The following is a 25,047-nucleotide window of genomic DNA, read 5'->3' as shown; positions in this document are numbered from 1 at the left end:
TCTCTTTTAATTCCCCTGTTTATTGAACTAGTTGTTCTTTAGTTTCTGGGACTTGCTTTCTTCTCATTACTTTATTGTCCTGCTCTGCTTCTGGCAGAGCTGAGAGAGCTGGTAAGCCTTGGGTCCAGTTAAAACTAAACGCAAATGGTCTTTCTAATGTAAAGGTGGCCCCTGGTTGATTTGATTTATTATTGTCACATATATTAGTATACAGTGAAAAGTATTGTTTCTTGTGTGCTATACAAAGCATACCATTCATAGGGAAGGAAAGGAGAGAGTGCAGAATGTAGTGTTACAGCCATAGCTAGGGTGTAGAGAAAGATCAACTTAATATGAGGTATGTCCATTCAAAAGTCTGATGGCAACAGGGAAGAAGCTGTTCTTGACTAGGTTGGTATGCGACCTTAGACTTTTGTATAGTTTTCCCGACAGATGAAGTGGAAGAGAGTATGTCCAGGGTGCGTGAGGTCCTTGATTATGTTAGCTACTTTGCCGAGGCAGCGGGAGGTGTAGACAGAGTCAATGGGTGGGAGGTTGGTTTGCATGACCCTTCATAGGTTCTCGCAGTTTTGGATGCTAAGCAACATCCCAGGTCCTCTCTAAGCTCTGTTTGCTTTTCACACCGTAGAATCACAAATCACAATGCAGACACAATTTGAAATAAAACCAAAGCCCCCATACATGCAACACCTTTCTTTAATATGAATCTAACTGAAGTTCTATCCAGAAACACACAGCTAAACTCGCCTAACTCTATACCTTGTTTCTAATACCCAAACGTATAAATATAGATATCTTAAAACTACCTGTTTCCTGATACATGGAATGGAGAAATTTGACATTCCACAACATAAAATTACTTTTCAGGGCTAGTAGTACTGTAGCAGTAATTATGTCTCAGTATGTCATTAAAAATCCGGTTACATGACATTAGAAGGGCTGAACCGTTTGAAGGACTTTTTGTGGTGCGGATAGAGTGCAAAATGTATATGTTTCTGTCAATGAAATGTTTTTAAATTATTTCCAGTCATGAGGACTTCAATAGTCAAGGAGCAGGGAACTACTGCTAGTAACTTCTGGATTGCCACATTTAACTGTGCATGTGCTGTCTCTTTCACAGTGTAACAATGGTGAACATTGGCAATTTCAGTATCATCACAGAATCCAGGCCAGACAATATTACTTTCTTTTTTAAAAGAAAGTTCCAACAGTGAGCTTTGAAGGTAGATTTTATTGCCCCAAACTGTAGACGGCCCAGACTACATTTAGCCTTGTGTGCCCAGAGTTAGAACATAATAAATATCAGCTACAGCTCCCATTCCCGATTATGGTGCAGAGACTCTCTTCAGGAATTTGTGTGTGTTGTGGAGCAGGTCAAGTGTGACCAAGGCCATGGTTATTCAAGAAAGGGAGAGAGAAAATATGGAACTACAGATCAGTTAGCCTGACACCAGTCATCCAGAATGTGCTGGAATCTATTAAGGAAGTCCTAATAATGTACTCACAAAAAGCATCATATGATAGAACAAGTCAATATGGCTTCATGAAAGGGAAATACTGTTTGAAAATGTTATCAGAGTTTTTTGAGAATGTAACTAATAGATAAACTATAAACAAAGGGGAACTAATTAAGGTAGTATCCTGGATTTTTAAAAGACAATTGATAAGGTACAACACAAAAGGCTAATATACCTCCCTCAATTTACACCCATTCAAGTAATAATGTCTTCCTATTATTGCTACCAAAGTGGATAACCTCACATTTATCCACATATGCCCCACACTCAGTCTATCCAAATAACATTGAAGCAGCTCATCCTCCCACCCAACTTTGTATCATCAGCAAATTTGGAGATAATACATTTAGTGCCCTCTTCCAAATCATTAATATATAACATGAACAGTTGGGGCCCTCGCACAAATCCCTGCAGTCCGCCATTTAAAAGCTTTTAAAACACCTTTCATAGAATCTTAGAATCCTACAGTGCAGAAGGAGGCCATTCAACCCATCGAGTCTACACCGACCACAATCCTGCCCAGGCCCTATCCCCATAACCCCATGTATTTACCCTAGCTAGTCCCCTGACACTAAAGGACAATTTAGCCTGGCCAATCCATCTAACCCGCATATCTTTGGACTGTGGGAGGAAATCGGAGCACCTGGAGGAAACCCGCACAGACACGGGAAGAACATGCAAACTCCAGACAGACAGTGACCCAAGCCGGGGATCGAACCCGGGTCCCTGGCGCTGTGAGGCAGCAGTGCGGACCACTGTGCCACCGTGCCGCCCCTAAAATATTTCCTAAAATATTTGCACCCAGAAGAAACAATTTAATTTTTACAGCCTCCTTGATGGTCTACATTAATGGATTCCCCCAACGGTTATTAAATCCTCCTACGGGCGTGACTAATTTTGTGGGGAAGGGTTAATGGGGCCTGTTTCTAGAACCATGTTTTCAAAATAAGTACAGAAAATTGTGGAAAATCAAGTTCGCCGAATGCAAATTGCACTTAAAATGCTGCCATCATCTGCCCCAGCATTGGCCAAATGCTCTGAGAAAACCAATGCAATTGAATGGAGACTCCAAGTCATCATCCTTAAGCCTGTGGTGAAATTTAAAGAGGCAAGCAGAACTCAGGAAATTGATGGAAGGTATAAGTCTAGAATGGCAAGGTACAACCACAACACACTGCTGCCATTCTGTATGAAGTCTCACAACACCAGGTTAAAGTCCAACAGGTTTATTTGGTAGCAAAAGCCATTAACTTTCGTGGCTTTTGCTACCAAATAAACCTGTTGGACTTAAACCTGGTGTTGTGAGACTTCTTACTGTGTTTACCCCAGTCCAACGCCAGCATCTCCACATCATGCCACTCTGTATCACAGTGTGGTGGGAACCCAGGAACCAGCAAACCTTTTGGTATAGTGGTAAAACAATTTCACCAGGGTTTCAACAATTTTTGAGAGTCAGTTTATAAATATACTTGATAGAATTCTTCACGTAAACATAACAATCACTTTTATCAGGTACACAACAAAACATTTTGAATACAGCATACATTTTTAAGTATATATATCCAGTCTCAGCTATTGCTGTTGCAAGAGCTACTTTCAATATACTTTGTTTTGGGTGTATGCGAAACAGTAATTCTGGGATTGGCTAAATTGTTACTAAACAGGAAGATGTATTGAATTCAATTCGGTGCAGCTGATGGCAGACGTGTCTCAATGTACATAATCCTTACATTTGGATCGCTGACTGCATTATATTCTCGCCAACATGTGAATCAAAGTATCATTAATTTAGTGCCACCAGTTCAGTAAATGTTGAGGAACTGGTCCCATGTTTGCAGTCTGGATCTGTGTTGTAGCGCAGAACCCAGCACCCAGAGGCTCACTACTAACAGAGAATGAAAAAGCAATGAATTGCAATTACTATCCTAAAATAGGTTAAAACTCAAATGAGAAGTACCTGAAACTCATCTCCAAACTCCATGGCCTGGGCCTCGGCACCTCCCTCTGCGACTGGATCCTGAACTTTCTAACTCTCAGACCACAATCAGTAAGGATAGGCAGCAACACCGCCGCCACAATCATCCTCAACACCGGTGTCCCACAAGGCTGTGTTCTCAGCCCCCTACTATACTCTTTATACACCTATGAAAATGTGGCCAAATTCCCCTCCAATTGGATTTTCAAGTTTGCTGACGACACCATCTCAAACAATGATGAGACAGTGTACAGGAATGAGATAGAGAATCTGGGGAACTGGTGTGGCAACAATAATCTCTCCCTCAATGTCAACAAAATGAAGGAGATTATCATCGACTTCAGGAAGCGTAAAGGAGAACATGCCCCTGTCTACCTCAATGGGGACGAAGTAGAAAGGGTCGAAAGCTTCAAGTTTTAGGTGTCCAGATCGCTAAAATCTGATCTGGTCCCCCCCATGCTGACACTATAGTTAAGAAAGCCCACCATCTTTCTCAGAAGACTAAGGAAATTTGACATGTTAGCGACAACTCTCACCAACTTTTACAGATGCACCATAGAAAGCATTCTTTCTGGTTGTATCATAGCTTGGTATGGCTCCTGCTCTGCCCAAGACTGTAAGGAACTACAAAAGGTCATGCTGCCCGGGCAAAGCAGCCAGCATAATTAAGGACCCCACGCACCCCGGACATTTTCTCTTCCACCTTCTTCCGTCGGGAAAAAGATATACAAGTCTGAGGTCACGTACCAACCGACTCAAGAACAGCTTCTTCCCTGCTGCTGTCAGACTTTTGAATGGACTTACCTTGCATTAAGTTGATCTTTCTCTACACCCTAGCTATGAGTGTATCACTACATTCTGACTCTCTCGTTTCCTTCTCTATGAACGGTATGCTTTGTATAGCGCGCAAGAAACAATACTTTTCACTGTATGTTAATACGTGACAATAAATCAAATCAAATAGAACATTGTGAATCGTTCAATTTTAATTATATGAAAGTGAACCACTAAATAAATGCACATATAACTACTAGCTACAGCATGACACTACAAACAAATTCACAACACAGCCCAGTGGTAGGGAGCACAATTTTAATTCTATCCATGTCACTGTACTCCTGGAAGAGAAGGGAGACTCAGGGCTAAGTGGTGTGTGGTTCAACTGAACGAGGGAGAAAAAAGTATGAAATATACCAGATGGTCCTTCCGAAACCAGTGAATGGGAACAAGACTCCTCTTCACTGGACACTGATCCTCCCTTCGGTGTGTGTCTCTGGATGCTGGACTCAGCTGTGTGCTGACTGGAGGGCCAAAGGAAAGTGGAACTAATTTTCTGCAAAATTTGGGCCTGCTTTGGTTAGTTTCATGGGTGATTTGATGAAGATGTAAACAATCTCAGAAACTCAGAAACAGGAAGGGTGCAGTCACTATGCTGGGGGTGTACTACAGACCACCCAACAGCCCACGGGAAGTGGAGGAAAGGATATGTCAGGAGATTCTGGATAGGTGCAGAACAAATAGGGTTGTTGTAGTGGGGGACTTTAATTTCCCTGGTACAGACTGGAAAGTGCTTAGAGCGGGGGGTCCGGACGGGGAGGAATTTGTAAAATGCGTACTGCAAGGTTCTTTGGAACAGTATGTAGATAGCCCGACTAGAGAGGGGGCTATACTGGACCTAGTTCTGGGAAATGAGCCCGGTCAGGTCGTCAAAGTTTCGGTAGGGGAACATGTGGCAAATAGTGACCACAACTCTGTTAACTTTAGGATAGTAATGGACAAGGATGAGTGCTGTCCTACGGGCAGGGTGCTAAATTGGGGGAAGGCTAACTATAGCCGGATTAGGCAGGAATTGGTGGATGTTGATTGGGAGAGGATGTTCGAGGGCAAGTCCGCGTCTGCATGTGGGAGTCTTTTAAGGAACTATTGATAAGGCTGCAGGATAGGCATGTGCCTGTAAAAAGGAAAGATAGGAAAGGTAGGATTCGAGAGCCGTGGATAACCAGGGAAATTGAGGATCTGATTAAAATGAAAAGGGAGGCGTACGTTAAGTCCAGGCAACTGAAAACAGATGGAGCTCTGGAGGAATACAGAGAGAGTAGGAAAGAACTCAAACGGGGAGTTAGAAGGGCAAAAAGAGGTCACGAGATGTTCTTGGCAGGCAGGATTAAGGAGAATCCTAAGGCATTCTATTCATACGTTAGGAACAAAAGAGTTGTCAGGGAGAAAATCGGACCTCTCAGGGACAAAGGAGGGGAATTATGCTTAGAACCCAAGGGAATAGGGGAGATCCTAAATGAATACTTTGCATCGGTATTCACGAAGGAGAGGGGCGTGTTAACCGGGAGTGTCTCGGAGGGAGGTGTTGACCCGTTAGAGAAAATCTCCATTACAAGAGAGGAAGTGTTAGGTTTTTTAGGGAACATTAAAACTGACAAAGCCCCAGGGCCTGATGGCATCTATCCTCGACTGCTCAGGGAGACGAGAAATGAAATTGCTGGGCCTCTGACGGAAATCTTTGTCGCTTCTTTGGACACGGGTGAGGTCCCTGAGGATTGGAGGATAGCGAATGTGGTCCCGTTGTTTAAGAAGGGTAGCAGGGATAACCCGGGAAATTATAGGCTGGTGAGCTTGACGTCCGTGGTAGGGAAGTTGTTGGAGAGGATTCTTAGAGACAGGATGTATGTGCATTTAGAACGGAACAATCTCATTAGTGACAGACAGCATGGTTTTGTAAGAGGGAGGTCGTGCCTTACAAATTTGGTGGAGTTTTTTGAGGAAGTGACAAAAACGGTTGATGAAGGAAGGGCCGTGGATGTCGTCTATATGGATTTCAGTAAGGCATTTGACAAAGTCCCACATGGCAGGTTGGTTAAGAAGGTTAAGGCTCATGGGATACAAGGAGAAGTGGCTAGATGGGTGGAGAACTGGCTTGGCCATAGGAGACAGAGGGTAGTGGTCGAAGGGTCTTTTTCCGGCTGGAGGTCTGTGACCAGTGGTGTTCCGCAGGGCTCTGTACTGGGACCTCTGCTATTTGTGATATATATAAATGATTTGGAAGAAGGTGTAACTGGTGTAATCAGCAAGTTTGCGGATGACACGAAGATGGCTGGACTTGCGGATAGCGAAGAGCATTGTCGGGCAATACAGCAGGATATAGATAGGCTGGAAAATTGGGCGGAGAGGTGGCAGATGGAGTTTAATCTGGATAAATGCGAAGTGATGCATTTTGGAAGAAATAATGTAGGGAGGAGTTATACAATAAATGGCAGAGTCATCAGGAGTATAGAAACACAGAGGGACCAAGGTGTGCAAGTCCACAAATCCTTGAAGGTGGCAACACAGGTGGAGAAGGTGGTGAAGAAGGCATATGGTATGCTTGCCTTTATAGGATGGGGTATAGAGTATAAAAGCTGGAGTCTGATGATGCAGCTGTATAGAACGCTGGTTAGGCCACATTTGGAGTACTGCGTCCAGTTCTGGTCGCCGCACTACCAGAAGGACGTGGAGGCGTTAGAGAGAGTGCAGAGAAGGTTTACCAGGATGTTGCCTGGTATGGAGGGTCTTCGCTATGAGGAGAGATTGGGTAAACTGGGGTTGTTCTCCCTGGAAAGACGGAGAATGAGGGGAGATCTAATAGAGGTATACAAGATTATGAAGGGTATAGATAGGGTGAACGGTGGGAAGCTTTTTCCCAGATCAGAAGTGACGTTCATGAGGGGTCACGGGCTCAAGCTGAGAGGGGCGAAGTATAACTCAGATATCAGAGGGACGTTTTTTACACAGAGGGTGGTGGGGGCCTGGAATGCGCTGCCAAGTAGGGTGGTGGAGGCAGGCACGCTGACATCGTTTAAGACTTACCTGGATAGTCACATGAGCAGCCTGGGAATGGAGGGATACAAACGATTGGTCTAGTTGGACCAAGGAGCAGCACAGGCTTGGAGGGCCGAAGGGCCTGTTTCCTGTGCTGTACTGTTCTTTGTTCTTTGTTCTATTAGGGACGGATAGGACAAAGTATGCTGAAAGACTGTTTCCTGTGATGGAAGGATCTAGAATGAAGCGACCTGGATAACAAAGCAAATCACTGCAGAGGCTGAAAATCTGAAACAAAAAGGAATTCTGGAAAGGCATGCTTGTGAAAAGAAACGAGAGCTACGTTCTGGATCAATGACCTTTCATTAGAAAGGTCAGATGGAGCCTGACCTGCTGAGTATTTCCAGTATTCTGTTTTTGTGACATAGATGTAAGGTTAAATGCAAGAAACATAAGACTGATTAAGAGAAACTATTTTACATAAAGGGCAGTGAGGCTGTGGAATGTAATACCTGATGTGGAGATGTCGGTGTTGGACTGGGGTGGGCGCGGTAAGAAGTCTCACAACATCAGGTTAAAGTCCAACAGGTTTATTTGGAATCATGAGCTTTTGGAGTACCGCTCCTTCATTAGGTGAGTGGAGAGGTAGGTTCACAAACACGGCAAATATAGGCAAAGACACAATTGCAAGATAATTACAGATTGGAATGTGAAGAATGGTTGGAAAGTGAGTTTTTACTGGTAATCATGTCTTTCCAGGTACAGACAGTACGAGTGGAGAGAAGGATAATCACAGGTTGAAGAGGTGTGAATTGTCTCAAGTCAGGACTGTTAGTTGGATTTTGTAATACAGAAAGTGCTCACTTTGTCATCCTGCTCAACATAGTTCAGTTTTCACATTCTTTATTCTACGATTCCCGAGGCAGGAGGGACAGGAAAATTCCCCCCACAGAGTGGTAAAGGAGAGAGAGCAAGACAGTGGGAAAGGAGAGAGAGAGAACTAGAGTGGAAAAGGAGAGCGAGAGCAAGTGAGAAATGTAATCATGCAAAAAGTTGAGCCGAGTGTCAGGAGTGCTGTGGGTGAGACACAGAAGCTGTGCTACTCTTGTTTGGCTGATTATCTAATTTGAGTGTATATATAGTTTTCCTGTTAGGTTCAGTACTTTATTTTATTTTGCAACTTATTCCAAGTAAGAATGCACGGTGCTGCATGTGCACAGTACACGATTTCAACTTGTAAATTGGTTTATCCAGGCAATGAGTATCCAAAGGAATCTAACACAGGCTTCATTGATTCCTGGCGGAACTGATAATTCATAAAGTTGTTTCACTTAAAGTCACGATTTTCAGGAATGCAACCACAACTTTTAAGTGAGGACTTACTGTACTGGAGTTAGAGACTAAAGCCGAGTCCATGTTAACATTTAAGAATGCATTAGGCAGGTGGTTTAAGGAAATTAAGCAAGTGATATGGAAACAAGGCACGGGCATAGGATTGGGATGATTGTTCATGTAGAGGATAAAAACCAACACAGCTCGGGTAGGATTGTGGACTGTAATTTCTATGTAACGCCACTGACCATGGGTGGGATTTTACGGCCTTGCTTGGACGAGACCGGAAATTCTCACCCGAGGTCAACAGAGATTTCTGTTGTTGGACCCTGGCCCATGTCAATTCCATGGCGGGCGAGGTGACAGAGTTCCAGCCCATATTTCTTGGTAGCCATGAAAATCCAGCATCAGAAAATCACCTCCCACATTCAGTGTTCGCTGTCTGACATGGCAATATCACATATCTCTCCCTGATCACACTGAAAGCTTAAGTTGCTTAAAACTGAGCAGTCACTGGAATCTCCAGTGAAACAGTGGCCCAGAACTTCCAAACTCCAGAGGATTGTACCCGGGAGATACTCCAAAAGATATACTGAAGGACCCCCACTCCCCCAGACGCCCCATGTAATGACTGCATGAGGATTGTCTGGGAAGTTCAAACTTCCAATCAGCAATTACGCCACACCGGGAATCATTGATACTCCAATGTAAATTGGAGACTCTCTTAGCAGAATAGTTACCCAGGAAAAGTTAGGACTAAAACCACTTCTTAGGTCTGAATTTTATGCTCCCCCCTACCCCCAACCTAGGCAGGTTTTGTGCCTGGAGGGGCTGGAGAGTTGTCAATCTGATTGACTGGCCGCTCTACAAGGCGGGACTAAAGTCCACCAGCTTTCAATCAACACTCATTAAAGCATAAGATGGCAGTAGGCCTGTTGGGAGTCAGCGGGTTGTGTTCAGGGATCAAGCCCCCACCTTCCTAAAAATCTAGCCCCTAACTATAGTAGTTACTTCCCATGGGGCTCCCTGACTACACCCCAATCTCCCTGCAACCAAACTACCCTCTGCAACCGCCCCACCCCCACGTCCCGTCTACAACCCTCACCTCTGACCACCCTCTTCATCCCTCACTGGATCCTGTAACTACACCCCCCTCTGCAGCTACCCCCCACCTCCAACTGATCATCTGACCTCAGGACCCATCTTACCCCTTCTGACCCATCCGTCCCCCATACACACGCTCTCAGCCACTTACCTTGCAGGTTTATCTTCTCCATATCTTCTCAAAGGGGTTTTGGACCTTTAAACTTATCTGGTTTGCAGCAGCTGGTCCCATATAAAAGGGTGTGACTTCACCCCGATACCTGACATTGCTGCCCTGTACAGAACCTTCCCTTGAGCTGATACACTGTACGTTTCTTAGCAGGCCTGAGTCAGAGGTCCGGGTGAGAAATGTGCTGATTTGACGAGAGTAAGTAGGGAAATTTCACAGTAACTTCATTGAGTGTTAATATAAGCCTTACTTGTGACTAATAAATAAATAAATTTTAAAACTAGGTAAAAAGGAGCGCAGAGGTTGCCAGTCCTCTGAAGTTCTGGTTCAAAGTTTCTCCTTCCTGTTGGAAGGAAGAGAGAGCAATGCTTTCCCAAGTGATAATCCAATTTGAGGATGCTCAGCATGTTCAAGACAGATATCAATAGATTCCTGGATACTAATGACATCATGGGATAGAGAGATAGCACGAGAAAGTTGAATGAAGGTGGATGATCAGTCGTTATCTAGTGAAGAGTGAAGCAGTTTGACAGGCCAAATGGCCTACTCCCGCTCCTATGTTCCTTTGAGCAATCAGAGATTTTATTTTAAATAAAAGATTCGCAAATTGGAAAACTAGTTCAAAGCTGGAGTTCAGCAAACTACCCAGTCAAGCTTCAGCCTGGCAACAGCCCTATCCAGATACAGCTAAAAGGTATTTTCAAACCAAAGTTGGGTGTTTCACAAGAGCAGCATTTAAACAAAGTGACTTATAACCTTCACTGCACCAGTGTTTGTTAAACCTTTTAATAATGGGAAGGCAAATACTTAACCCATACATCAGTGTAGCAGGCCTGAGGCAGGGCACCTTGATGGAGAAGAAAAACAATACTGAACAATTCTTGAAATGTCATCTCACTTGAATTCTTCTATAATAATGCAGTTCACGGCACAGAACAGCTTGTAAGCCTCATTTATTTGATAATACTATTCTTACAGTAAGGGCACGAAGTAGAAATTCCATTCATTCTGCTGCTTTACCCCCTCCAACCCTGCGAACACCCCATCAGAAAACATATCAATAATGACATGAATAATTCCAGGGTGCCAAAAACAATTACCTGGTAGGTTTTCCGCAGTTGGTTCTAATACTCTTCATTCATTCCTGCCACTATCCTTTTATATCCATGTTGCCACACCCAAAACACTTTGAGGAAAGCAGTGATATCCCTACGTTAAAATCAAGTATGAAGCGAGCTTCCATTCAAATTGACATTACGATTATCAGATTCATGACTTCAGAAAAACATTAGAAAGGTACCGAACTCAGCAGATAATTGCTTGGCTGCTGTGGATTGGAACTATGTTGACCCTCCCCCACCTCCCCCTCACATCTCTGCCATTTGGCCATTCACAACTTCTATTCTCTCCATGGACTGCCATTAGCACTTCTTAGCATTTCCTCCTTGTTTTTGTGGCTATGACTCACCTTTCATTCCCTCACCCTGCAGAATAAATATCTCCCACTTTCTATGCCTTATAGCTTTGACAAAGGGTCATCTGGACTCGAAACGCAAGCTCTTTTTTCTCCTTACAGATGCTGCCAGACCTGCTGAGATTTTCCAGCACTTTTTCTTTTAGCTTCACCTCAGGTCTTTGTTGATTTAACTGACCTTAGCTGGGTAATAGTTGGAACACTACAATTGCTTTACTGTTACAAAGGCAAAATACTGCAGATGCTGGAATCTGAAACAAAAACAGACGATGCTGCAGAAACTCAGCAAGTCAGACAGGATCTGTGGAGAAAGAATAGAGCCAATGTTTCAAGTCAGGATGACCTTTCGTCAGAGCTGACATAGAGTCTTCTAGATTCAAAATGTTGGCTCTATTCTCTCTCTACAGATGCTGTCAGACCTGCTGAGTTTCTCCAGCATTGTCTGTAATTGCTTTACGGTGCCCTGGGTGAAGGGTGGGATAATGTAATAAAGGAGAACATCTGCTGGCATTCTCACTGCCATTGGCTATCCAGTGTCTCCATGTGATTGTCTGGGGCCCTGGGTAAGAGTAAGGGTGGGCTTGGCTGGGATGTCCTGCCATGATTTTAAAGGCTATTGGCACTTAATAACTAGCTTCACGCATAAACAGTCAGCTATTCAAGTACTGGAGGTTGACCAAGGTGAGAAGTTTCAAAGCCCTGCTTCAGCTGACATCGACAAGTTAGGAAGAAAAACAGAAAATAAATCAAACTTTTACTTTATACATTATTAGATGGACATCTTAAAAGTTTATTTCAAAAAAGGATCTTTTAAAGGGGTCTTGCATGTTGCTTTGATATTCTCCACTGAAAAAAAATTTCAAACAAAGAGAAATAGTTAAAAAAAAACAGGTTGCAGGAAAGCAGCAAATTTCAGAATATCTTTGTTTCTGGTTATTAACTGCTGGGAGTTCATTTCGTTCACTGACTTCAGATGATGAGATGCATTCAGTTTAGCTGCAGAAAGCTTCTAATTGCTCAGTTTCTTCTATGACCACTGTCTCTGTGATCATCTTTCCCTTTGTAATGGCTAACTTTGTCATGGTCATTTCTCCTCTCTTTATACTTGATGTTGTCACAATGTGAATCCCGCTCTTCTCTCTTATTGCGATCGTACTTCCTGTATTTTTCTCTGTCATCATACTTACTGTCAAACCTGTCTTCTTTTCGCATTTTCTCCTGTTCATGCTGCTTCTCCTCATCATTTCTCAGCTCTCTCCCATCACCATGCGTGTACCTTGTGTCTCTTTCTGACCTTTCATTGCAAGATCCTCTGCCGCTTTGATCATCTCTTCGCCTTTCATCTCTTTCCGCGTTTCTAGGCCGACTTCTCTCATTACGTTTTTCTCTGCTTCTCATCTCATCAGTTCCATCCGTGAGTTTTCTTCCATCTCCTCTTCCTCTTTCGTCATTCCTACGATCCACACTGCAATCTTGGTGACCCTCCTGGTTTGTATTAGCATATTTCTCATATCCTGCATCCTCTCTTTCACCCTTGACTCTTACAAAGGGTGGATGGGATTGATTTTGGCCAGAGTTTTTGTCCAATTGCCTGGTGGCTCTCTCCTCACTCTCCTTCTTCTCCAGCTTGATTTTTTTCTCCTTTTTTTCTTTCTTCTTTTTCTTTTTCTTCTCTGGAGAACAAAAAATGTTCTGGTGAATTTTGGCTTACGAAAAGGGACCATGTTAACCCCAACAAATAGAATGACTCCTCTTTTCAGCACCCACTGTCAGCATCAAGGATTCTCAGGTGGAGTGCAGTACAGAAAAATCCTGCATCCTGTGCCAACCTCAGCAGGCCACCAGCGTTATCATTTCATTTCACACATTGCCCATGCTTGTAACCTTACTGACCAAAACAATCACCATCCTGACTTAGAAATATATCGCTGTTCCTTCACTGTCGCTGGGTCAAATCCTTGATACTCCCTTTCTAACAGCACAGTGGGTATACCAACACCTTAAGAACTGCAGCAGTTCAAGAGGGCAGCTCACTAACACCTTCACAAGGGCAACTAAGGATGGACAATAAATGCTGGCCTAGCCAGCAACGCCCACATCCCATAAACGAATTAGAAATTATTGTCAATTCATACTGAATTACAGGCCCTTTTGGACAGTGCTTCAGTGGGAACTTGGAACTGGACCGAGACTTGCCAAATGTATTTCTTTCAGTCAGTGTTATCAGACGGTTTACATTCCATTGGTCTGGCCTAGATTTTGATAATTTCTAGAGGAGAAACGCTAAGTCACTACCTCACTGCACCACTTAATTCTAAAAACAATCCAATCCTGGAATGTGGGGATTCACTGCTGATATACTTTTGAGTATCGGACTGCAGCTGCAACTAGTCCATAATATAGAAGCAGTACACCAGTGACACATAGTTGCTGTTAATCAGTGACCTAAAAACTCATTTATCACCTAATTTGTCCAAACAAAAGCTTTGGCAAAATCCTATCCCTTAAGCCGTTGACCCACACATTTCACTTCACATACCTTTTTTCTTTTTTTTAGCTGGCACTTCGCTAACATCCTCTTCAGAGGACTCTGAGGAAACCGGTGCTGAAGAAGATGCTTTTGGTGCACATCCTTCCTCTCTCAGTCTTTTTGTCACAACATCAATGTCATCTCCATCCTTTGGAGGACGGTAATTGGCCACATGGTCAACACGGATTGTCCTTCCCTTAATCTAAACGGTGGATGAAACACAGAAATTTTAACACAGAAATGTGAAAACCAGTCCATATAGCAGATTGTTCTAATCGTGCCTACCCATTGTGTCATGTGACTATGATTTCCTGTTCTCTAATACTGGACACAGTCTGCTTCTATCTATCCCACGCCAGTTTTTCATGAGTTAACATTTACGCATGACTGACTGAACTAGAACCTCATCTTTTTGGTCAGTGCATACTCACAATACCAGCATATAAAAACACAGAATGAATATGAGTACTTTCCATCATATTGGTGTATAATATGTTAGGATCCTGGACCAGAATCCCAAATTACATTAGGAAGCCAAACAAGACTGCAACAATTTTTCTATTTTGGTATAAATTTGAAGATAGGATGCTTCGCTTCAGGAGCAATCCCGCTGACAAATTAGGGATATTTTATAGTAAACCAAACTTTATTTAATAACACAGTTTAATTATTAAGCTAACAAATGAAGCAGCTTAACTATTACCCATTGAAGAATATATAAACATGAAAAGAAACAACTCTAATTTCTAACTTATCACTGCTTTAGTTCCAAATAAGTAGCATTCTTCTTGCAGACTCAAACACCACTTTAAACACAGTTAGCAACCATAAATATACTTGCTATAAGGGGTGCAATAAGTCTTGAAGTGTTTAGAGAAATTTTGTGCAGCAGTTTGCAGAGCTGTCGTTAAACCAACCCCAGCCAAAACTCAAAAGCTGTTTTCCATCTGCTACATACCTAGCTCCTCCCATTAATCACAATATCACATGACCCTGTCAATCTCAAACCACCTTCCAATTCTATAATCAAAAATCCCAAGGGACCTTCTCCTTTTGTAAACTGAAGTCCTGTTTATTTTTTTTTTGAAGTAGAGTGTCCGATCCTTCTTTTGTTAGCATTTCAGAAGGCTACAATGGGATATGATTAAAGCTAATTCCATTTTATATTTAAGCTCCAGCCTGTTTATTTTACTGTATTTGGATATTCTATCATATTTGTGATGATAGTGTGCTATTGCTATGATATATATGTATTTGTAATGATTAAGGTAACTGTAAAATAAACAGGCTGGACTTCATTTAATTCTTCAACAACTTCATCGAAACAGGAAGCAACAGAAAGTCATTTTTCCACACAAACTGCTTTGCAACATTGTATTATATAGCATTTATCACAGAAAGGTTTGAGACTTTCAGGACACCATGCAAGAATATAAAATGGAATTAACTTTAATCATATCCCATTGTAACCATCTGAATGGAAATGCTAACAAAAGAAGGACCAGACACTCTACTTCAAAAGAGAAATAAACAGGAAACGTCGGGAATTCACTTTGGCTTCTCGCCGATCCTGACAACGGCTGTTACACACAGGATAACAACCATTACAATGGCTTTGCTAGTTTTGCATCTTGCCAATCCTTTATGATGTATCCATGGGGGCTATTCTCCCCAAAAAAACGATGTGCCCAATGAGCGGGAAAACAGGAGTTTTTTATGCCCTTTTGTTGCGTGAGCTGTAGGGAATGAATCTCCGGCACTCTGTGCATCAGAGTCCCTATCGTGATTCACTCCAATAGTGGGGGAGGGATGGGCTAATTGCTGAGAGGATCACTGTGCATGTGCTGATCTGTCAGTGGGGAGATTGGCGCATGCCTCCCCACCACTCCAGGTCAGCCCCAATCACCAGCCCTCATGATCAGCCTAATCCCCCCCTCACTATGTGCAGCCCCGACCAACCCCTCCCCACCCACTATGTGCAGCCCCAATTGCCCTCCTCCCTCCCAAACCACCGATCCCTAATGCAAAGTGAGCAGCGGGTCCCCCCCGCCAACCACTGATTGGCCCCACCCTCTCTGGCCCCAGCCCTTCACACTGCCTAGTGCCTGGTGGGCAGTGCCAGGGTTCCCAGTGGGCAGTGCCAAGCTGGCACTGCTAAATGGGGAATCCCATCCCGGCCCCGAGCTCCCGGGAAGCCTAAATGACCTTTGGCCCCACCAGCAGGGTGATCATGCCTAGTCTCCGTTGATGGGACCACTTTAATCCCCACTGGTGGGAACCTCTCCTGGCAGGGTAGGAGACATTAGTGAGCCCGGAACTACTGTCCCAAGCTTGCTCCTGATATATAATCAGCCTTGAGCTGATTTCTGGTGTGAGACTGATTACATCAAAACAAATGGCCTGGGAGACTCGCGATTGACTGGACGCTGATTACTAGTCCCCCTACAGGCCATCTGCTGATGTCTCCCGGCCCGCTGTGCGACTTGAGCAGTGTAGCAGGCCGGGAGAATCGCTGCCTATGCACCCCCCACCCCCCCCTTCATATCTTGCTTCAGGGTTATTGGCTACACTCTGATCATATTGTTCTAGCAAGTTGTTTCAACTGCCTTTCTCATGCATTATCTTAGTTGCATTGAAGCTCATTTCTACATGTAAAATATTGGTGTCCATCATTGATAAAAACTGGAACATAACTGAATCATCATGAAGAGAATACAGCTTCAATATGCACAATGTTACCTTGGCTATATCTATCATATATGTTCTATCAATTGACAAAACAATTTAATGTCCTTTACTCTGAGATTTATATTGGTCAATTTTAAACTTAAACATTAAAATTACACTATTATTTAAAAAACTACGTGTTTTCTTTAATGTAAATTTTAACATGGATCAGTGGTAAAATGTATCACCCTATGTGTACTAAGCAAAACAGATTAGGAAGACCCCAGGTTCAATTTTAAACTGTTGTTGCAGCAAGTCCTGTTTCCTTTGTGATTCCACGATGTGGAGATGCTGGCGTTGGACTGGGGTGGACACAGTAAGAAGATTCCAAATAAACCAGGACTTTAACCTGGCGTTGTTACTTTGTGATTCCATCTATTTTGCTGTGTTGCAGTGCGGATAATTTACACACACTAAAATCTGCATTAAGGCCAACACTGTAATGGGCCCTTATTGCAAACTGGAAGCCACAGTTTAAGTAATTAACAGATTTTTCTTCCTTGAGTAATCTTGGTGAATTGCAGAGGCCCAAAAAAGAGGTGGGCAGTTCAAGAAGTAATGAGAGGAAATTAACAAGATTGAGTTTTAGAGGCTTGGAGATTACAGCAGGATTATAGCCAACAGGAGATGAGTTTTACAGTCCTGAGGCCCAGGGAAAGGGGAGTACAATGAATCTCCATTCCAACACTGGGAGATTGAAAAGCGTGGCCGATGCTGTGTGTGGAGCTAATGGAGAACATAACATTTCAGAGCAACATGGCCATCAATGGGCAGCACAGTGGCAAAGTGGTTAGCACTGCTGCCTCACAGCTCCAGGCGCCAGGTTCAATTTTGGCCTCTGGCGACTGTCTGCGTGGAGTTTGCACATACTCCCTGTGTCTGTGTGGAGTTTGCACATACTCCCTGTGTCTGTGTGGAGTTTGCACATACTCCCTGTGTCTGTGTGGGTTTCCTCTGGGTTCTCCAGTTTCCTCCCACAGTCCAAAGATGTGCAGGTTAGGTGAATTGGCCATGCTAAATTGCCCCTTCAGAGGATTAGCGGCGTAAATACATGGGGTTACAGGGTCAGGGCCTGGGTGGGATTGTTGTCGGTGCAGGCTCAATAGCCAAATGGCCTCCTCCTGCTCTGTAGGGATTCGATGATCACAGTATTAATAAAACAGAGAGGAACAGGGGGTGTGATGAAGAGGGTTGCTGATCGCAGTAAAGGAAGGAGGACTGCCTATCAGGTGAGAAACTTTTCCTTGCATATAGAACATAGAACATTACAGCACAGAACAGGCCCTTCGGCCCACGATGTTGTGCCGAGCTTCATCTGAAACCAAGATCAAGCTATCCCACTCCCTACCATCCTGGTGTGCTCCATGTGCCTATCCAATAACCGCTTAAATGTTCCTAAAGTGTCTGACTCCACTATCACTGCAGGCAGTCCATTCCACACCCCAACCACTCTCTGCATAAAGAACCTACCTCTGATATCCTTCCTAAATCTCCCACCACGAACCCTATAGTTATGCCCCCTTGTAATAGCTCCATCCACCCGAGGAAATAGTCTTTGAACGTTCACTCGATCTATCCCCTTCATCATTTTATAAACCTCTATTAAGTCTCCCCTCAATCTCCTCCGCTCCAGAGAGAACAGCCCCAGCTCCCTCAACCTTTCCTCATAAGACCGACACTCCAAACCAGGCAGCATCCTGGTAAATCTCCTCTGCACTCTTTCCAGCGCTTCCACATCCTTCTTATAGTGAGGTGACCAGAACTGCACGCAATATTCCAAATGCGGTCTCACCAAGGTCCTGTACAGTTGCAGCATAACCCCACGGCTCTTAAACTCCAACCCCCTGTTAATAAAAGCTAACACACTATATGCCTTCTTCACAGCTCTATCCACTTGAGTGGCAACCTTTAGAGATCTGTGGATATGGACCCCAAGATCTCTCTGTTCCTCCACAGTCTTCAGAACCCTACCTTTGACCCTGTAATCCACATTTAAATTAGTCCTACCAAAATGAATCACCTCACATTTATCAGGGTTAAACTCCATTTGCCATTTTTCAGCCCAGCTTTGCATCCTATCTATGTCTCTTTGCAGCCTACAACAGCCCTCCACCTCATCCACTTCTCCACCAATCTTGGTGTCATCAGCAAATTTACTGATCCACCCTTCAGCCCCCTCCTCTAAGTCATTAATAAAAATCACAAAGAGCAGAGGACCAAGCACCGATCCCTGCGGCACTCCGCTAGCAACCTGCCTCCAGTCCGAAAATTTTCCATCCACCACCACCCTCTGTCTTCGGTCAGACAGCCAGTTACCTATCCAATCGGCCAACTTTCCCTCTATCCCACACCTCCTTACTTTCATCATAAGCCGACCATGGGGGACCTTATCAAACGCCTTACTAAAATCCATGTATATGACATCAACCGCCCTACCTTCATCAACACACCTCGTTACCTCCTCAAAAAATTCTATCAAATTTGTGAGGCACGATTTGCCCTTCACAAATCCGTGCTGACTATTTTGCCCTTCTCGTCTAAGAGCAGTCTCGTCTAAGAGCAGGGTCCTGTTGTAGGATAACTGGAATATGTTCAACCATTCACTGAAGCTAATTTAATCTGGATATAGTAACAGCACAGCAATAAACAAAGGATAGGGAACCATCAATATATTTTAAACTATCAAATACAAATATTACCCACCTTTTCTAAAGCTGAATTATGGCACTTTAAAAAAAAATCAGCCTACTACTAGAGCGACTTAAATTTCATTTTAAAATCTTGCAATAAGTTTGTAATAAGAACATAAGAAATAGGAGCAGGTGTAGGCCATCTAGCCCCTCAAGCCTGCTCCGCCATTCAATAAGATCATGGCTGATCTGATAGTGGGTTCAGTTCCACTTACCCACCCGCTCCCCATAACCCTTAATTCCCTTAATGGTTAAAAATCTATCTATCTGTGACTGAAACACATTTAACGAGGTAGCCTCTACTGCTTCATTGGGCAGAGAATTCCAAAGATTCACTACCCTCTGGGAGAAGAAGTTCCTCCTCAACTCTGTTCTAAATTGACTCCCCCGTATTTTGAGGCTATGCCCCCTAGTTCTTGTTTCCATTGTAAATGGAAATAACCTTGCTGCTTCTACCCTGTCTAGCCCCTTCATTATCTTATATGTCTCTATAAGATCTCCCCTCAACCTTCTAAACTCCAATAAGTACAGGCCCAGTCTACTCAATCTCTCCTCATAAGCTAACCCCCTCATCTCCAGAATCAACCGGGTGAACCTTCTCTGTACCCCCTCCAAAGCCAATATATCCTTTCTTAAATAAGGGGACCAAAATTGTACACAGTACTCTAGGTGCGGCCTCATCAGTACCCTGTACGGTTGCAGCCTGACCTCCCTGCTTTTATACTCCATCCCTCTCGCGATAAAGGCCAACATTCCATTTGCCTTCTTGATTACCTGCTGCACCTGCAAACTGAGTTTTTGTGATTCATGGACAAGGACCCCCAGGTCCCTCTGCACAGTAGCATGTTGTAATTTTTCACTGTTTAAATAATAGTCCATTTTAGTATTATTCCTTCCAAAGTGGATAATCTCACACTTACCAACATTATACTCCATCTGCCAGATCCTTGCCCAATCACTTAGCCTATCCAAATCTCTCTGCAGACTCTCTGTGTCCTCCACGCATTTTGCTTTCCCACTCATCTTTGTGTCATCCGCAAACTTTGTTACCCTACACTTGGTCCCCACCTCCAGATCGTCTATGTATATGGTAAATAGTTGAGGCCCCAGCACCGATCCCTGCGGCACGTCACTAGTCACTGTTTGCCAACCGGAAAAGCACCCATTTATTCCGACTCTCTGCTTTCTGTTAGATAGCCAATCCTCAATCCACACTAACACTTTACCCCCAACTCCGTGTACCTTTATCTTATGCAGCAACCTTTTGTGAGGCACCTTATCGAATGCCTTCTGGAAATCTAAATACACCACATCCACCGGTTCCCCTCTGTCAACTGCACTCGTTATATCCTCAAAAAATTCCAGTAAATTAGTCAAACATGACTTTCCCTCCATGAATCCATGCTGCATCTGTATAGTTTAATCTGTATATTAAAATTGCAAAAAGCTACTGCTGGTTGATGGTAGCATTACTACCCCATTCCAATTCAGAGTTTTCTTCAGCTACACACCAGACTAGCAGCACTACAGAAGCTTCAAATGCTATTGTAAATTTCAACCCAGATTATTTGTGCTCACAATTTTTGAAATGTTAAATCACTATGAATTTTGAATCTGCAGTCGTAATTCTAATCAATTAACAGAAGCTTCAAAATTCAAATGGCCACTAGATATTCACCTTGTTCAGAAATAATTAAATGACTCATTTGATGGTCAATTGAGCAGCTGAGCCCTACGGTACGACAAGGTACCAGACTGGATCATGCCACCATGAGTTACCATATAGGAGTGGCAGAACAGAAGCTATAATTGGCCTCAGCCAGGACTCACTCATATATCCAGGGGAAGTCACTGTGTATATGCAGAAAAAAAACCCATCCATGTCCATAAAAGCTTCCAAGCTTTACAGATGTACAATGGTCAATTGAAAAAAGCTATCAAAAAATGCCACTCACCATGGAACTGTAGACAGAATGAGTCAATGCCTTCTAGAATGGTAGGCAAAGAATAATTTTTTAAATGGGGAGTGAAAGGAAGGGACTTAAATCATGTCTGAGAACTGCATGATCAATTAATGGAACTGGCAAATATGGTGTTTTCTTGTATCATACATCTTATTATGTTCTCCAAGATGCTGTTACAAGAAAAACAGTCATCGATTGCTTTCTGATTTTTACATTGATCAAATCAGGTAAAATATTAACCGATTGTATGTTATCTGTAAAAGCTGGAACTTTTTTTTACAATCATAATCATTGTGGACACAAGATGGTCCTATGTTTCTGTGTGGAGTGCTTTCAAATTATTTTAATCTTGCAATTTCCCCAAATTTTCAGTCTGACTTATCCACAGCCGAGAAAGCAAGCATATTATCTGCCTTTATAAATACTGCCATTTGGAAGAGGCCAGATATAATACCTATGGTGCAGAGAATCTTTATATGATCTTGCTTCTACTTTCATACCTACCTTGATTCCATTAAAGTTGTCTACAGCCAAAATGGTGCTTCTCTGATCCTCATAACAGATAAAGCAGAAGCCTTTTGATTTCCCAGTCTTCTTGTCTCGAACTAGATTGATGTTAACAATCTCCCCATACCTGTCACATGAAGATTAATGGTTACTGCATTTATTCTGTCTCTTTTATAGCACTTTTATCAGAGGTGACATCTCACCAGATAATCTACTGCTGTCTCATCTCCTTCTCAGTAAACCTCCCACTCAGGCTCGCTCACATGGAGTTAGCCTCTCTGAATTTTTCCTCCATCGCTCTCCAATATCCCAGGCCTCCCTCTTTGACTTGCTTTTGAATGTCCACTCTTGTGAGCAAGGCATTCTCAACCAGGACAGATCTGCCAATATACTGATCTTGAGGGACTGTGATTCACAGATGGCAAATCCTTCTATTCAGAGGCCACCCTTCTGGCTCCAAGTTCCACTGTGTCTTCTTTCCAAACTATCTGGAGCGGCTATACTGCTGAAGTTGCCAGATGACAGCAGTGCGGGGGAAGTTTTTCACGTTGCAGGGGAAGTTTTTCATGCAGAGAATGGTGGATGCCTGGAACGCGCTGCCAGAGGTGGAGTTGGAACAGGCACATTAGCAACATTTAAGAGGCATCTGGATGGGTACATGAATAGGAAGGGAATAGAGGGATGCAGACTGAGTAAGGGCAGGTTTTTTTTAGTTTAGTTAGGGCATCTTGATTGGCACAGACTTGGAGGGCTGAAGGGCCTGTTACCGTGTTGTACTTTTCTTTGTATGTCTACTGGGTCTTTCCCCCTTCTTTGCTGGTACATTTTCTCTGTTCTACCACAGTTCTTGCAGCAGATTTTCCTCTGCTGCTCCAACTGCTATTGAGTAGATCTGGGGCAGGCAGAGGAGGAAAACCAGACAGAAAGCGGTTACTCTGGCTTTCTGCTACCCAATGCTACCTCTGTATATTCTTGCTGGAAGTGACATCAAATGAACAGTACACCTCTACCTCATCCTACACAAACTCCATTTCATTCCAACTTAGACACCAAAACCTCCACACACTGTTCCTTGCGAATCTCCATGCCCATCTATGCATTTAATTCTTGTCCTTGTTTACAGATAACTCAGTAAGACGTTTAACAACACCAGGTTAAAGTCCAACAGGTTTATTTGGTAGCAAAAGCCACACAAGCTTTCGGACATCATGACTACAGACTTTCCACATCATGACTATAGATAACTCCACAGGTCAAAGATCTACAGAACTTCCTCCAGTCCTAAAGTTCTCTGGTATTCTGTACAACCCAGTCCCTCACACCGTGTTTCCTTTGATGTCAGATAATTCAAACATCTTGGTTCTTCTCTGGGTCTTCCTCTAAAAATCTATTTATCTTCCTCCTTTCTTACCTGCTTCTAAAATCTTTCTGACCATGCATGAGGTTTTCTCTCCTTGCTCTTCCACTCCTGTTTGACATCTGCTCTCTCTATGAAGCACCCTGAGAGGTTTTATTACATTAAATGTATTGCATAAAAGCAAAACATTGTTATCAAACTGTAGGAAGGTGCTAAAGCTGTGAGATTGTGCCATCTACTGGCACAAAAATAGATCATTTTCACCAATCCAGAAATAAAAAACTAAATCAAGCACACATTGTTGCTGATCATGCTTTTGAGACAATAAAAGATTTGTGATTATAAAGTGGCTTTTGTGGTCCAAAGCGCTTTGAAGCTAGTGATGTATTTTTGAATTGTTGTGATGTAGGAAGATTGGCAGCCAATTTGCACACAGCAAGTTTCTACACATGGCAGTATGTCTGATCTCCAATGGCTTGCACTGTTTAGGTGGTCCCAATCGAGACAATGGGGGAGTCTACTACAATTAGTCTCAGTTCCATTGCATCAAAGAGGGAAAGATTAAACAGTATCTACTCCCACTAGCCAACAGACTCTGCTCCACATGCACCAGGATAAATATCGAGAGTGGACAAGGTCAAGTTTTGAAGTGCTGCACCCATGACTAAATTGTCTGGTTACTTGGTTGAGGACTCCAAGCGGAGCGTACCTATGGAATGAATAATATCTACAGTCTCAGTGGTGAGGAAAGTGAGCAGCAACATGGGCAAGGAAAAACAATACTTACTGGGAAAACACACAGATAATGTCTCCTTCAGTCAATTCATAGGGCAAACCACCTAGGAACAAGAAAACAGAGTCTACTTACAGACAGAACCAAACCTTCACTGCTGAGGTTTGCACAACCAAGGCCCAGGAGCCTGTACAATCAGTACTACACTCAGCTTAATGAATAAGATCTGTGGTTATTGTCACAAACATTTTCCAATAGAAATGGTTGCTATTTAACCATCTCATTACATAATCCAAATTTTCACTATGCAAAGGCATCAAACAAATTCTGTTAATATCCAACCAGCTGTCATTTTCCATGTGTGGGATTGAAGAGTGAAACCCTGAGTGACTTGTGTAGTGATTATGTTCAGCATAATGTGAAATGTGTCCCTTGAAATATGGCCCTGATAACAAAACATCTTGTATACGATTACGTTTTGTTTATTATTCCGTTCAAATCTTCTTACCTATCACCCAGGAGAAAGCACAATTAACAGTTTTTGTTCAAAGTAGTAAACACAAAAAAACTTTTAATTGAATACAAAAAAAATCACATTTTCTGCTCCACCTTTCAGTTCCTGCCCCTTCTTTGAGAGTGCTTCCATCAGCCCAGCTGAGCAGTGATACTCAGTAAATGGGACACAAATATACCTGTCGGTGGCTTCTATTTCATCAGCACTGTTGTGAAATCTCACACCTTCAAGATCAAGGACCAAGAGGAGACGGTGTGAACCCAATCTGTGCCCATTTCACAATATCACTAAACCCTGTTCACACCTTATCCCACTTCAAGCCGTCACTTTCACTGAAACCCAATGCCCAAGAAGCACAGTGCCAATCTGCTCTTAGCAATGGCTAAGATATCACCTCTGCCACCCCACCACCCTGCTCGTTCCCTTTTGTTTTCTCAGTCCTCCCACCTGCCTCTATTTTGACTTTTGTTTGCAAATTGTTAGAATGAGAGACAGTAGTGCAAATGATCCAGTGGACAATCAAGGTGGACAGGAAGGTGGTACTCTACAAAGAAGGGGTGGGCTAATAAGCAGCACTGCAGACAGTAGAAAACATGTGGCTGGCCACTGTTTTCAATCTGTCAGCGTCTGTTAGCCCATTTCTT

General features: G+C 43.1%; 2 protein-coding genes across 2 annotated transcripts in view; one reads left to right on the top strand and one right to left on the bottom strand.

Annotated features, from left to right (window-relative positions):
- The window catches only part of siah2l (seven in absentia homolog 2 (Drosophila)-like), a 184,066-nt gene that overhangs the window by 132,632 nt on the left and 26,387 nt on the right, over positions 1-25,047 (top strand). The window lies entirely within an intron of this gene.
- rbmx2 (RNA binding motif protein X-linked 2) overlaps positions 7,298-25,047 on the bottom strand; it is a 31,202-nt gene continuing 13,452 nt past the window's right edge. The window contains exons 3-6 of the mRNA XM_078211567.1: positions 23,944-23,995; positions 21,797-21,926; positions 13,921-14,113; positions 7,298-13,054 (exon numbers count right to left, since the gene is read on the bottom strand). Coding sequence (XP_078067693.1) covers positions 12,399-13,054; positions 13,921-14,113; positions 21,797-21,926; positions 23,944-23,995 — 1,031 coding nt within the window. The 3' untranslated portion in view covers positions 7,298-12,398. The remainder of the gene's footprint in view (positions 13,055-13,920; positions 14,114-21,796; positions 21,927-23,943; positions 23,996-25,047) is intronic.

This window comes from Mustelus asterias, chromosome 4, assembly GCF_964213995.1.
Source record: "Mustelus asterias chromosome 4, sMusAst1.hap1.1, whole genome shotgun sequence".
Taxonomy (NCBI): Eukaryota; Metazoa; Chordata; class Chondrichthyes; order Carcharhiniformes; family Triakidae; genus Mustelus; species Mustelus asterias.
The sequence above is the reverse complement of the archived record's forward strand: the minus strand, read 5'-3'. Positions and strand labels throughout refer to the sequence as shown.